Source organism: Arvicola amphibius, chromosome 8 (genome assembly GCF_903992535.2).
Source record: "Arvicola amphibius chromosome 8, mArvAmp1.2, whole genome shotgun sequence".
NCBI lineage: Eukaryota > Metazoa > Chordata > Mammalia > Rodentia > Cricetidae > Arvicola > Arvicola amphibius.
The window spans coordinates 119,799,151-119,814,918 of NC_052054.1; the positions used below are offsets into that span (position 1 = coordinate 119,799,151).

General features: G+C 42.2%; 1 protein-coding gene across 6 annotated transcripts in view; it reads left to right on the plus strand.

Annotated features, from left to right (window-relative positions):
• Fn1 (fibronectin 1) overlaps nucleotides 1–15,768 on the plus strand; it is a 67,306-nt gene that overhangs the window by 15,422 nt on the left and 36,116 nt on the right. For all 6 annotated transcript variants that reach the window (XM_038338534.1, XM_038338535.1, XM_038338536.1 and 3 more), the window contains exons 13-21: nucleotides 4,332–4,453; nucleotides 6,889–7,066; nucleotides 7,261–7,437; nucleotides 8,221–8,349; nucleotides 8,569–8,658; nucleotides 9,353–9,547; nucleotides 10,313–10,585; nucleotides 11,626–11,892; nucleotides 15,424–15,518. In XM_038338534.1, the coding sequence (XP_038194462.1) occupies nucleotides 4,332–4,453; nucleotides 6,889–7,066; nucleotides 7,261–7,437; nucleotides 8,221–8,349; nucleotides 8,569–8,658; nucleotides 9,353–9,547; nucleotides 10,313–10,585; nucleotides 11,626–11,892; nucleotides 15,424–15,518 (1,526 nt within the window). The remainder of the gene's footprint in view (nucleotides 1–4,331; nucleotides 4,454–6,888; nucleotides 7,067–7,260; nucleotides 7,438–8,220; nucleotides 8,350–8,568; nucleotides 8,659–9,352; nucleotides 9,548–10,312; nucleotides 10,586–11,625; nucleotides 11,893–15,423; nucleotides 15,519–15,768) is intronic.

Below are 15,768 nucleotides of genomic sequence, written 5' to 3' on the forward strand. Positions count from 1 at the left end.
AATCATGGTGGGACGCGTCAGTCTTGACTAATATTCAGAAGCCCAAATTGGGGGCCTTTCTCTATCTCATCCTTTTACATGTTACTGTTCAATATGTTTATTTATTTTCCTCTCTTCACCCTTCATTGGCTAAAAAAGCACCAGAGCCTTTGAAAAGGTGCGTGCTAAAGTTTACACTGCAGTTAATTTTATCTCCCCCCCCCCCCACTGTGTGTGTGTGTAAATAGTGACTTGCTCTGGAAGTGGAAAGGATTTTTTTCATTCTGTCCCTCAGAATTCCCATAGACAGAGGGGAGGAAGCACAGGATGAGGTATAAATATGTTCCCTGCCATCTTTAACCCTTCTCTGTGTTACATTTCCTTTGTCTATGAAGTGGAATGTGGAATGTGGAAGAAGAGTTGAGTAACTTGGTCAACTCCACCCACACAGTCCAAATACCCTGAAATATTTATTGCTGTTTTTTTTTTTGTTTTGTTTTCTTCTATGAAGACATTGTGCCTGGCTATAAGGTTTATTAATTTGTGGGAAAACATTTAAAAATCACTGGATAACTGTAATGTTACATTGAATTTATCATATTAGCCATTTCAGCAAAGTCTCTAGATCGCCACTACTGATTTATTTATTTTAATTTCTTATTATCCTCTGAGTATGTGGGGGGAAGGCGGTGTGCTGTGGCACACAGGTGAAGGTCAGAGACAACTTTGGGATGTTCTCTCTTCACCTTTCTTTATACAGATTCTGGGATCAGTCTCAGGTCTTCAGGCTTGTGTACGGCAAGCGCCTTACACTGAGCTGTCTTGCTGGCCCTAATTTTATACATGAAACTTGGCTTGTACTCAGAAACAAGAAGATTTGGGAAAAGATAACAGTCTACATGTAATAGAAGTTACAATAATAAATTAGCTCTGTAAGAGTTAATGCTAAAATGTAAGATTAAATTACCTGCCTGAGAGAGTCGCCATCCCAGAGTAATCTATGGGGGCCAAAGGCCATGTGAGCATGTGATCAGGCTTGACTGCTGGCTCTGACTGGACTGTGACAGGCACACCAGTTAGCTTCGTTCTTTCTTCTCAGCTTTACAGTGGGAGACCAGCTTAATCACCTTTAAAATCCCTTCCTGTCCTTCACATTAACACTCAGTGATCCCGAGCCCACTATACCTCGCATGCATTGCTTTTCTGAGCAGGAAAACTGTCCTCTGCCCAGTCTTTAGACATTGTTCGGGCTAGGGTAGGTGACTGCTTTGAGAGGTGGCCTGTCTCTACACATGTATTTCTTGTTGGTTTAAGAGTCATTAAGCATTAAAATTTAACATTATTTCTCTGTGTTTAGCTTTTTGAGAGTCTCATCTAGCCTACGGTTGCCTCAAACTTATTATGTAGCCAGTAATAATTTTGAACTCCTGATCCTCCTGTCTGCACCTCCTACATGCTGGGATCACATGTGTGTACTACCATACCTGGTCAATTTAATACCCTTTAAGATCTGATTACAAATATGCTATACCTTCAGAAAATAGATGCTCAGGAGACACTCCATTAGAGTTATGTCAGCTGACTTTGCTCCTAGTCTCTTAAAAAGGGCAGCATCAAAAGCCCATTGAACACAAAAGAGATTTCAGGGTGCAGAGTCGAGTGCTCGACCTTAGACACCGTGCAGTGATTATCTCCGTGTGGGCTTCGCTTGGTGCCTCGTGCCTGGCCCAGGAGGCTTCAAGAGTTTAGGAATCATAAAAAGCCCATGGATGGCTGAAAGACGGTGTCTGAGCCTTGCCCTGTTTGTTCTTCCTACTGAGCCAGTAGAGCTGTTCAAACTAACAAAAGATAACGGGAATTTGGTTTGTCAATAAGCAAGTAGGAAAGCACAACTCTCAGCAAATTAAGTAGAGAAAAGTGGTTGGCGTTAAAAGAAAAATTCATGAATGTTTAACTTCTCCAGGGTCACCATTACCAGAAACCACTCACTCTGACCTTATTTTTAACCGATTTGGAAAGTGCCATCCCACAAGTGAAGATGTCACAGTGGGAATTGCTCGTAGATGCCAGGAAGGTCCACTGGAAAAAATTACACCAAATAACCAGTATCAAAAGGATTATAAAAACCTGTCAATCTAAATAATGTAAATGATAGCTAGGCTTTTAACTTTCCCGTCTTTATATTACAGGTGCAGAGTGTAGTGATGAGCTGGAATTTCATTTACCCAAAAAACAACGTGGATAGTTTATATTTTCGTTCTTACATAAAAATGCCCTAAGTCCCCTTCGGTGTTTAAAGCAGTCCCTTAAAAGTGGAGCATGTCATGAGCCTAGAGGGCTGGGGAGCTGGGGAGCTCAATGGTTAAGAGTGCATTCTCCTCATGCAAGTCAGTTTGATTCCTGGTGCTCACGCTGGCTGGCCAATTGCCTGTAACTCCAGTCCGAGGGTATCTCACGTCTCTATCCTCTGCCAGCCCCTGTGTTCACATACATGTACCCTCAACCCACCTAGGCATTTAAAAAAATTAAATTAAAATAAAAAATACTCGGATTTCAGGCCTGTGCTGGAGGTCTAGGAAAGGAAACAGAGCTTTGGTAGTTCTACAACCATCTCTCCACCCCCATCTTCCTCCCATCATCCCGTATATTAGAATATGAGTAGTTAAATGTCATTTGTGTTGTCTTATACTTATCAAGGAGATTTAATCATTACATATTTCCCACTTCAAATTCAGTATTGACACACTAAATAAAATGCACATGAAATGTCTGTCTACCTGAGAGATTGTAGTGGGGTTTCTCTAAAAGATCAGTATATGACAACCTTATTTAGATTAACACAGATCACATAAGGACAAGTGTCTCTTTTTACTGATTTTTATGGAACTCTTTTAAATAGTATTTGAAAGTTTGTTTTTTAGTGTATTTGCAGTCGTGAGGCTCTTCATGCATGGAAGGGCCATGGAAATGGCTTCTGTTAATGAATCACATGATCAACCTGTGCGGTGTGTGAAGCCTATGCCTCTTTAGGATGCAAAGCTGAGAATTTTATATGTGAATTTTGACATTCACCTTGTAGCATTAAGTGAAATTAAGATTCAATGAATATTTGTTAGTTTCCAACAAACTGAATTATTTTCAGTGTGGAAGTGAGCACATTATTCTAAAAGTTTTGGAGGTCATACAAGTGTGTAAGTTACATATCTGTTCCACTAAAGCAAACTTTGTTTTCAAAGAATTTAGAAGCTGAAACCCTAATTAAATTGAAAGTCAATAATTTCTTCCCAAGAGCACTGAGAAAACTGCTAGCGGTGTAGAGCACTACTTTATGAACATGGAAAACTTGGTTCTGTTGCACAGAGCCATCAGGGAGCAATTCTTACCTTGAGTTTTTAGAAGGACTTTGTACAGATGACCTTCGACTGACAAAGACTAAAGAACAGAGAGGTTAAATATCTATTCTGTAAACCTTTTCAACAAAATTTTATTATTATTCTGAGAGGAATCCAGTATATTAAAAAATTGATTCCCTTCTCTTACTTTGCTTTTTATTTTTCAAGCAAAAGAACTAAATCCATCTTAAACTGTGTTAGTAACAGTAATATCAAGATGTAAAAACACTGAAGGTTTAAGTGCGTGGTTCCAATGTCATTTCACTCAGTAACTGCTTTAAAAAAACAAAAAAGCAAAACCAACCAAACAATCAATACTTGATCTATTAACAATTTAACCCATTAGTGATCTTAGAGTAGACGTCTCAAGTGAAACAAGAACTAGATCTCTTCTTCCAAATGCAGAGAAGGCTTAGCCGGATGGGGAAATAAGCCTGGGTCTTTAATGATTACCTTTGCCTGTTTGTCCAGGACTCAACCCCATTTAGAAATGTTTGTTTTCCATCATGTCCTATGGCCTTGGGGATGTTGCTCCGTTCTTAGTAGACTCATCTGCACTGAGAGCCTCCATGATTCAGAATTTTTCTTAAAAGAACCTTAATAAAATTAGCAGATGAGGTCTGCATTCTCAACTGCATTATTTGTGTTATGGAAAATTCACAGCTGCCTCTCGACTCTTACTCTGAAAGCAGAGAAGAAAGCAAGCTGTGAGAAATTGGAGTGGTTTTTGTTTTATTTATTAGAGAAACAAATCTATTGCATTTCTTATGGAAAAGGCAATAATTACCAGGTCAAACCAAACCTGTTTCTAATGCCAAGACATAAAAGGTTTAACTAAACACAATCATTTTTATTATGCCCTTATTTCCTGAGGAGCAAACAGTCTTTTAGGATAGACATCCATGTGTAATAAACTTGAAGAATACACAGGATAAAGAAATCACACATTTTCATTTTCAGGCACAACTGGTCCTGTCCAAGTAATTATCACAGAGACTCCCAGCCAGCCCAACTCCCACCCCATCCAGTGGAATGCACCAGAGCCATCGCACATCACCAAGTACATTCTCAGATGGAGACCTGTGAGTATAGCTCGGGAGCCGTGGACTCCGGGACTCCTGACCTTACCAGGTTGGGATATGGTGCTCTGTGGGTTTGTTTCTGCTTTTGAGTCAACAGATCTGATCCCTTGTCAGATGGTTTTCATATTTTCTTAGTGTCTAGCCAATCTGTGGTCAGTCCAATTGACATGTCGATTTAGGTTTTTTTGTTTATTTGTTTTGATATCTAGAAGAAGTTAGGCCATTGTATGTTAGAAAGGTCTTAGAGGCCATAATGCTTACAGCTCTTCTCATCCAACATGGAGAGACAATTTGAAATTTTGATATCTTTACACTTTGCAACTCCGTTAAAGGTAAAATGGCATTTTCAAATTATTTCGAGTTTGAAAGCCGTTTAAATGAATGTCACCCTTTTGATCAAGTCAACTGTACTTTGGTCTTCTAGAGTTGTTGAGACAGAAGGGAATGAGGGAATGAGAGAACAGGGGCAGAGAACAGATTATAGCTGGCTTCTGAAAGGAAACAAACCCTAGAATTTTCTAGCCACCTAGATTCTGAAACTATACTAAGGTTATTAGTCTATTAAACTTTGATGTCTCTTTTTTCCCTCAGACCTGCTCTCTCCAAAGTTCATGACATAATTTGAAAAACACTATTTTAGAAGGGAGAAAAAAAAAGTACTTTCTAAAATCACATCTGCCCAATTGTAAATAATCCAAGACAATAGAAAGCGTTTGACTTATGACATTAACTCATGCATTTGAATTTAAATGCTTTGGGGGAAAGCCACGCTGTTTAGATCATTCTGTCCTCTTGCACTGTGGTGTTCATCGTCTTGAGGAGTCAGTCTCCAGCTTAACATCTGGCAGCATCAACTGGTGATACTTTCCCCTTTCATTATCTCCCCCATCATCTCTCTCTCTTCATGTTTTCATTTTGTCTCCATTTTTATTTACTTTGAACTTAACTCTGAAGCATTTTGCAAAGCCAGTACTAAAGGGGGGCTTACAGATAGGTATGAAATATATATTGAATAGAGACAACTTCACGTTCGATTAAATTCTTTAGTATTTTTTTGGTTTGGGTTTTGCTGTGTTTTGTTTTGAGGCATGTCTCCTTAGGCCAAGACTAGTTGCATATTCCTTATATTGCTGAAGATCTTGAACTCCCTCTACCTGTTGCCTGCTTGATGGCAGGTGTGGTCCATCTGCCCCTCTTTATATGGTGCTGGAAGTTGAACTAGACCCATGGCCGTGTTAAGCCAGCACTCTATCACCACGGGTCTCTTTAAAATTTTAACAAAGAATTCCTGGTTTTTGTTGTTGTTTTGTTTTTATATAGGCAATCTGAGACTTTACATTCTGATATTTTCTTCTGATGTCTAAGAAACCTTACATTGTATATAAGTTTTGTTTTTTGTTTTTGTTTTTTTGGGTTTTTTTTGCCAATTTTTAAAGTAACATAATGGCTAATTTCAATTTCTTTCAACATATTTAAGCAAACCCTTAAATTTAAAGAGTATTTGGATCACTTTCATTTACCTTCAAAATAGAAACTGGCACTAGAACATTTGAAGTATGTGCAAACTTGATTGGATAACATTTTTTAAAAAAAATCTCCGGGCATTAAACGTGTATTTGATATTTAAACCATTTTAGAATATTTACACTTAAAAGGACTTTTTGTTTGAAGTCTGAGTGTTTCTTTTCCAAACCATCTATTGCAATGAGTTTTGTGGTCCATGACATATTAATGAAGTTGGACAGGATATAAGAATGTAAACCGGAGGGAAAAGATTAAATAAACTGAATTATATTCTTCTGCAGTCTTTCCCAAAGCTGGCTAACCGCTCTCGATAGGTTGTTCATTTCCAAGGATGAGTCACACAACCAGAAAAGTTGAATCTTGTTTGTGATGGCCCCAGGATCTGAGTCAAGCCAATATTATGCTTTCCAGTGTCTCTATAAGGCAAGGAACTTGAACTGTATCCTGCCAAGTTGAAAGATAGAGTGTGTGGCCTTTTTTCACTTCAGAGAGAAATGGGTCTCAGTTTACTGGAAAAGTTGAAAGAGGCTGAATTGAGGATGCTGGTTTTAAATTATTCAATAATTGGCCATAGGGAGGTGTTCAGCACCTCAACTGTGTAACTCTGAAAAACGCTTTAACTATTTCTCCGCCTGTAAAGGGGGAGCAGTGATGTGTTCACTTCTGGCAGAGAGATGAAGAGTGGCTTGAGAAGCAAGCACAACACACTGGGCACATTGTAAATGACTTGGCCTAGTAATTAATTAACATCAACAAACTCGGTAGAGGCCCCTCTGAATCAAGTTTCCCACCATTGTCTTCCAAAATGAATCTGTGAGAATCCTTTGTTCTTCTTTGAAGATTACTGAGCACCAGCCTGGAATGTCTGTCTCCACCAACACTTACGCCATGTGTTCTTTTTAAACTGACAGAAAACCTCTACGGGCCGCTGGAAAGAAGCCACTATTCCAGGCCACCTCAATTCCTACACCATCAAAGGCCTGACCCCGGGTGTGGTATATGAGGGTCAGCTCATCAGCATCCAGCAGTATGGACACCGAGAAGTGACGCGTTTTGACTTCACCACCAGCGCCAGCACACCTGTGACCAGTACGTAGCCAGCATCTTTGGGGCTGTGCCATTCTTGGGGCCGTGCCTGCATGGCTCAGTCATGGGCTCCATGCAGGAGGTTCTCTCTTCAGCTGCTTTCTTTCGTAAACGGCACCTGTATTTTCTTCTCAACATCTTCCGTGCACAGAGAGCATTCTAGATAACCAAACCGGTTTTCATTCCCCTTTCTCTAGGCAACACGGTAACGGGAGAGACTACGCCCTTTTCTCCTGTTGTGGCCACTTCTGAGTCTGTAACTGAAATCACAGCCAGCAGCTTTGTGGTCTCGTGGGTCTCAGCTTCTGACACTGTGTCCGGATTCCGGGTGGAGTATGAGCTGAGCGAGGAGGGCGATGAACCACAGTACCTTGGTGAGTAAGATGTCTGGCAGGCTCAGCGCATGTTAATAGATGCTTGCTTGGGAGAATTTTGGTCCCTGGAACTACTCCACAGTTCAGACTGAAGACATTCCCTTCCTTTAAAGTAAGGAGAGAGGTGGATCCTCTCTGACCAGGCTGGGATTCCTCATTTGTCTGCATAAGGGACCAGAACGAGACATGCAGGTGACAGCGTTATCTTTTAGGCATGCATAGCTACCCTCTTTTATGCTATTTAAAGAGCCTAGTGATTGGGGATTTTTTCAAACGCTACCCTAGTGCCAATGAGATGGCTCAGTGAGGGAAGGCCCTCACTCCCAAGCCTGACAACCTGAGTTCATCCCTGGGTGGAAGGAGAGAAGGAAGTCCCACAAATTGTTTGACTGCTAGTCCTCTGACCTCACCCCCTACATGTATGCTGTGGCATTCAAACCAGAACTTCTCCCTCGAATAAATGCAATAATAAAAAGATTCTGGGCATACTTGTGTGAATGGGACCCAGATCATAAAAATGAATATCTTTCCTCCCCCATCCCATCATCCTTCCACCCATGGCTACTCCCTGATTTCTAACGACAGCTATAGGGAAAAAAATCAGAGGGAGGTTATTAAAAATTATACATCATTAGGGGGAGAAACGGAAAATGAAAGAACATTCTTTAGAAATTTCAGGCTATTCACTAGTATTCCTCCTGGTCTTCCCTACTATGAATATAGAGTTCTTAAAAGCCATAGACGGTTGGCTCCTGGCCACTAACCTCTCCCTTTTTGTTACAGATCTTCCAAGCACAGCCACTTCTGTGAACATCCCTGACCTGCTCCCAGGCAGGAAGTACATAGTCAATGTCTATCAGATATCTGAAGAGGGAGAGCAGAGCTTGATCCTGTCTACATCACAGACGACAGGTGTGTGTGTGTGCATTAAACGATATTCAAAGAATCTTTGGTGTGGGCTATGCTGGGAGATACAATACATATGTGTAATCTCAGGCTTGGGAAGCAGAGGCTGTTCCAGGCTAGTGTACATTGCCAGACACTGAAAACAGTTTTGAAAGGCTTTTATTATTATTATTACTGTAAAGCATGGGCTTGTAGCAACGCTGACAGCCTTTCTTTTTCTGTTAGCACCTGATGCCCCTCCAGACCCTACCGTGGACCAGGTTGATGATACTTCAATTGTTGTTCGCTGGAGCAGACCCCAGGCACCCATCACAGGTCATCTTTGGCTTCTGTGTTTACTTGGATATATAGATGTGGGGGGAGGAAATTCTGACATGATTGGCACCACCTTTAAAACTTCCATTTAAGTGCTTAAAAGTGTGTGTGTGTGTGTGTGTGTGTGTGTGTGTGTGTGTGTGTATGTGTGTGTGCGTGTGTGTATGTGTGTGTGCGTGTATATGTGTGTGTGTATGTATATATACACTTCAAATCTTCCAAGGCTACTTTATTATGAATTGTTTTCCCTCAAATCCATTTATCACCCCCTCAACCCCCAACACCTCCAACCCTGTGGCTCACTGAAGCAGCTTGCAAGGCTTCCAGAGGTAGACTGTCCCTGCAAGCCTGGTATTCAGTGCTGAAGAGGGAGCTGAGTTGCTCCTTAGCTTCATCAGTGAAGGTCTCAAAAGATGCAGACAGTGCCCAGACTCAGTTATTAGCTCCCCGTCCACAGTTCCAGAAAGAGAAATCACTGTACTCTCTTACCTCACTGCTTCATTCATTGATAGAACTCTGTGCTAATCAGGCATCATCATAGGAAATGATAACCCTGAAAGACCCCCAAAAGAATCTTGCTGGTTCTTAACAGTCAAACAAATGCAGAGGGCCATTAGAAAGGAGAGATGTATTATTTGCCTAGCCTCGGCTTCACAAGACTATGTAGCTAGACACTTTTCTCTTAAACCTGCAGGGTACAGAATCGTCTATTCTCCATCAGTTGAAGGCAGTAGCACAGAGCTCAACCTTCCTGAAACGGCCAACTCCGTCACCCTCAGTGACCTGCAGCCCGGTGTGCAGTACAACATCACCATCTATGCAGTGGAGGAGAACCAAGAGAGCACACCTGTGTTCATCCAGCAAGAGACTACTGGCACCCCACGATCTGGTAACTTCAAAACGCCACCTCTCCTGCTGTCTGACCCTGTAGGACTCAACCAGAAAGCAGCTCTAACCTTCTAGAAGAAGAAAAAGCATACATGGATCATATTCATCCACTTAGCTTCCAGGGAGGACCAATGTGCAAGTCACATGACTGGCAGGACCTTGAGAGCAAGCTGTTTCTGTCTCTAGCAGTTTTGACATTCCTATCAACCTTCCTAATGCTGCAACCTAAATTCAATATAGTTCGTTGTGTTGTGGTGACTCCCAACATAAAATTATTTTTATTGCTATTTCATAACTAATTTTGGGTACTGTTATGAATCATAAATATTTGTGTTTTCTGAGTACCACTGACCTAAATGCTGAAATGTCAATACTAGGAAGGAACTTATCAAAGTCAAATATTAGGTTTTCTGGCTAAAAAATGGCAACATCTCATCTTATTTTCCTAAGACACCTAAGAACGGCTTAATCTTTTTTCTTAATTACCATAAAATGAGCCAATTAAACAAATACACCACAGTTTTTCTGTAGGTATCTTAAAGTGAAAGCATTTTTATTTTTGGTATTTATTTCAACTTCTTGCTTTTATGCTATAAACATCTATAGACACTAGATAAAGATTCCAGCATCCGTTAGACTAACCATAAATATCAATGAAAAAAAAGCCTATTTTTAGTATTGGACAAGAATGAATGGATCTAAGAAATGACGTTTAGCAACAACCTGAAGTGGATGTTTTGAATGACACATTTCTCTTGTCTACTAGATAAAGTTCCCCCTCCCAAGGACCTGCAGTTTGTGGAAGTGACAGATGTGAAAGTCACCATCATGTGGACGCCTCCTGATAGTGTGGTGACTGGCTACCGTGTGGATGTCCTCCCTGTCAACCTGCCTGGGGAGCACGGGCAGAGGCTGCCCGTGAGCAGGAACACCTTTGCTGAGATCGTCGGGCTGACCCCCGGGGTCACGTACCAGTTCAACGTCTTTGCTGTGAACCAGGGCAGGGAGAGCAAACCTCTGACTGCACAGCAGACCACCAGTACGTCCCGTTCCCACCAGCCTGCCTGTCTTCTTGTCCTGCCCCCGAGCTCTACACCCCTCAAGTCTACCTGTGATGCTCTACATGCTGCTCACTCTCAGTCTCTTAACGCTTAGCAGTTACCAGGCAGGGGTGTGTGTCTCAGTGGTAGAATGTGTGCCTGGCATGTTCCAGGCCCTGGAATATATCCCTAGCACCACAGTGAGTTAATAAATAAGACATCTAAGCATTTCGTGATGCCAGGCACCAAGTTATCTGTTCATTTCTTCACCAGAAATGTACAAAAGAAAATGTGACTTCTATTGGGAATGGGAAGAAACTTGAAATCCTTTTTAGCCCCATATCTAGGAAGTGACAGAAGTGTCTCTAAACTGCCTTTTGTGTTCCAAAGCTCATGTGACACTCATACTGTCTCTGGAAAGTTCCTAAAGGATGTTTTAACTTCCCATGGGAAACTCAGTTATCATCCTCAAAAAGAAAAGTGATAATCTATGTAATTCCTTCTGGTACTAAAAGTTTCACCTTGAGACTGGGGTCCAGTGGATCTGTTTTAATTGCTGCAATCAGGTCTCTGTGAGAGAGCTTTTATTTCCTCAGAAGAGTCAACACACGCCTTAGCATGTTGCCTGCAGTATGTACCAAGCTTTCCTTGCCCTGAGCCTGTTGACTCACCCCTCCCTTAACCTTTCTGGTCCAAAGCAAATTATGGGGTTTGCAAAGTGTTTGTTTTGCTTAAAAAAAATATACTGTCACTGTAGTGTCACTATACTTTCCAAGGGTGTTGGGTAAATCTTGCTGGGAAAATTAGCCTTTCCAAAGACAACAGACAGTAGAAAAGGTCAATGAATTCTCATAACTGACAGAATTTCGGCAAAATTCTACATCACCCCTACCCAGTCCCCAGGAGCCTCAGTATCCAGGGATGTGGCTCTGACTTTAGTTTCAACCTTGAGGAATGAGAACTTGGAATATTTAATCAAGCATGGTAATTATTGACCTAAACATTTCTTGACACATTTCATCTTGGTTTTGTTTTCCAGAGCTTGATGCTCCCACGAACCTCCAGTTTGTCAACGAAACTGACAGAACGGTTCTGGTGACGTGGACCCCTCCTCGGGCCCGGATAGCAGGGTACCGATTGACAGTGGGCCTGACTCGAGGAGGCCAGCCCAAGCAGTACAATGTGGGGCCTTCAGCCTCCAAGTATCCCCTGAGAAATCTACAGCCTGGGTCTGAGTACACTGTGACCCTCGTGGCTGTGAAAGGGAACCAACAGAGCCCCAAAACCACCGGGGTCTTTACTACCTGTAAGTTGAAACTCAAATGCCTTTCTTTAGTGAAGCTACGCGTTAACTATGTTGACTTTTTCCGTCCTTCCGCTTTTTAAAAGTTAATTTAAAAGTCATATTGCATCATCTATAGCAGGGCCACTGGAAGCGTGCCCTGTGGACTGGCTGCTCTGTGAATGTTTGTGACCAAGCTGCTGTAAGGTACAGAGCTTTGCCAGAAGGGGCATCACAGTGCATGGCCTTTGCTCCGGCTGGTAAATGTTTCAAAGCAAGATTTTCTTGCTAAAGGAATCAGTGTGTGAATTTCCTGTGCTCCTAGGCTAAAGCTGTGAGTCAGGAGGGCTTGGGAGATGGCTCAGTGTATAAAGTACGTGTTGCTTACATGCAAGGGCCTGAGTTCAGTTCCCCAGCACAGACATCAAAGGCCAGGTTCAGTGGTGCATACATGTAATCCTAGCACTGGGAGACAGAAGGCGGCTTACAGCCAGTGTTGTTGCTAGTCAGTAGCTCTCCAAAACTACACAGCGGAGGCCAGGTGTGCTGGTGCACAACTTTCATCCCAGTACTCAGGAGGCAAAGACAGGTGGATCTCAATGAGTTAGAAGCAGCCTGGTGTACATAGCGATTTCCAGGATAGTCAGGAGTACATAGAGAGACTCTGTCTCCAACCTGATTCAGTATCATGCACATTGCCTGCTAATAGATGGCTTCTGGGTATAATAGTAAAATTCGTATTAGCTGCAGATTAACTAACATACTTCATTGCACATAGTGTCCTTTCCCAAAACTTTTGGGTAGATGGATGATTGAAGGATAAATGGCACAAAGGCTCAAACTTAAACAAACCAGTGTAAGGCAGGGGTTACTTGCACAAGTCCATTCGAACTTCCGCTATAATAGCAGCAGGGCCTGTGAGCTTCAGTTTCCGGAGCTTTAGTAAATCCGACCTTTGGAAACAACTTTCCTGAGTTTTATATCTCATGTTACATTCTTAAGAGCAATCGTGAGAACAGCTGGGAGAATAAGCTACTTCTGGGGGGAGTCATTCAGCCTTCTGTGTCGAGGGCATATTTTTATTTCTCAGCAGCTTGATTGGTCCTCACCTAACAATCCCTGCCAGAACCCATAATTCATACTTACAGGAGCATCCTTTGTTTGACATCAGTTTGTGGGTTTGTGGTTCTGGGATCTTCCTGTAATGGTCTGCCTGGGCAAGGGAGTATCGTCTCAGATGGGGCAAAATTTAGCTGCCTAGGTCTAGGAATAGAAAACACCTAGTCCAGGTGAAAGGAATTGACTGTTCTGAATTGATTTTGTTGTTTGCTTTGGTTTGTTTTTGTTTTTAGAGACAGGGTTTCTCTGGTTACCCTGGCTGTTCTGGAACTTACTTCGTAGATCAGGCTGGCCATGAACTCAGAGTTCTGTCTGTCTTTGCTTCCCAAGTGCTGGGGAAGGATAATTCATTTTTATTGTTTCTTGGGGGCAGTTAAAAGTGGCCACCCAGGACTGGCTCAGGTCTTTTCGAAAAGTTGGCAGCAGGCGAGCAATATATGATTTCAGGTCGCCAATCCGAATTACCTCAAGTGCCATCAAGATGGCGTACTTCTGAAGCCCCTGCTACCATAGTGGGTAGTGAGGGCAGTTCAGCCACTACAGCAGTCTCTCCATACATATTTGATTCTTACTTCCACATCGCATTTTAAAATTAAAAATGAGACCACAAATCCAAACTGAGAAGATAAACATGGAAGAATTGTAATATTGGATCTGAATTCTCATGCCATACAAAAAAATAGCAAGCTGAGCAGAGTGAGAGATGACAGCATTTTCACCCTTGTCTTGGGCTGGGGTAGAGTCTGGGTTTGATCTCCAGCACGTACACTGTGTTGGGGTGTACACCTAGATTACAGGGAAGTGGGGGTGGAGTTAGGCTAGCCTGAGCTACGTGAAACTTTGACTAAACAAAGAAGAGAGAGAAAGAAACAAGCAAGAAATTAATCCTCGTTTGTATGACTGGAGGGTAATTAACCATTCATAATTTATGTAAATGCATTGTGTGCAGTTTATTCCAGTACGAAAAGAATTCATCTAGAAAACAGGAGTAAGAGTAAACGGGGCTATCAAAACACTTAGCAAACAACTTTGAATTGAACAACTCAGATATTTTGGTTTCTGAGGCCTTGCCATTCTACATTTATAATCAAACCTGCAAGGTGCTTGGAAACATTTATCTTAATTCTGCGTACATACTTCTCTTTTAAATTTTTATTTTTTACAATAGCCTGGCATTGGTGGTGCATGCCTTTAATCCCAGCACTCAGGGAGGCAGATGCAGGTGGATCTCTGTGAGTTCGAGGTCAGTCTGGTCTACAGAGGGCATTCCAGGACAGCCAGAACTATACAGAGAAACACTTTCTCAAAAACAAAAAATAAAATAAAAAATTGTGTATATGTGTGGGGGAAGGATAGGTATGTGCATGAGGAGTATGGGTGCTCAGATAATCCAGAAGAGGGTGTTGGGTGTCCGACCCATGGCTCGATTTCCAGTTGGCTGTGAGCTACCCATTGTGGGTGCTAGAAACTGAACACAGGTCCTCTGCAAAAGCAGTGTTTATCTTAATGGCTGAATCTTATCTCTAGCCCACATATTTTAAAAAATTATTATATTGATGCACACAGACAGAATATTGTATACCTAATAAATAAATAAATATTTTTTTTAAAGGGCTGGGGAGATGACTCAGAGGTTAAGAGCATTGCTTGCTCTTCCAAAGGTGAGTTCAATTGCCAGCAACCACATGGTGGCTCACAACCATCTGTAATGGGGTCTGGTGCCCTCTTCTGGCCTGCAGACATGCACACAGACAGAATGTTGTATACATAATAAATAAATAAATATATATTTTTTAAAAAATGATGTTAGAATATCAAGCATGCATACTTTTGTTGTTTTAGGTATTAAAAGTCTGTAGTATTATTCTGGATGGTCCACCACATGCTTGAGGGGTGGATCTTTAGAACTTGTAGTGTGTCCTAATAGTGTCAGAGTCTCCAATGGCATCTGAAGGTAATTTCCCACTCGTGTGGAACGACTCAGCGCGAAGCTGCACCTGTGGTTCTCTTTCTTCTTGTTCATGAAGGCAAAGGGAGAAAGCGGGTGGCTGCTAATGCGTGCTGAGCAGGTGTGTGTTTCTAAGGGGTTTTATCTGATTAAAAGCTAAGAGCTCATAAAAGCCATGAAATGAAATGGGACCAACTGTCAGGTAACCTAGCACCTTGTTTTACTCACGTGTGAGTGACAGGTCCCAGCCCAATATCGGGCCTGCAGAATCACCTTCCTGTTGTCACCAGGTCCTGCGTGACTTGGACTTGCACGTTACTGATTCTGAAGCAGTGATACTTAGCATCTCAGCTGATGAAGGATCGCAGGCCACATTCTTTGTCCATTTGCTGGTTAGACCACAGTTCTAGTCAAAATGCTTGGTAATCTGCAGTCCGGGCTGACACCTGTGAGCTAAGGTTTTGAACCTCGTGCTGGTTCCTTTGCAGTGCAACCGTCTCGCTCCATTCCGCCTTACCACACCGAGGTGACGGAGACCACCATCGTGATCACCTGGACCCCCGTTCCCAGGATTGGCTTCAAGGTGAGTCGCAGGTGTATCATGACGGTACAGCCCTGAAGTGCCTTCCCATCTCTGCCTGTGGGAGAGACAGCCACATTCCAGAGACCTGGGCTTTGTTAAGCTCTGTCTATGCTCTTGCTCCAGGGCCTTGTGAGAGCAAGGCCTTGCCACACTGGGGCTTTTTTTTCTGTTTTGCAGAGGAAGAAAGTCATTAGCATGGAGTTATAGTGCTTGTCGTTTTGTATTGTTTCCTGTCCTTTCCCCCAGGAAA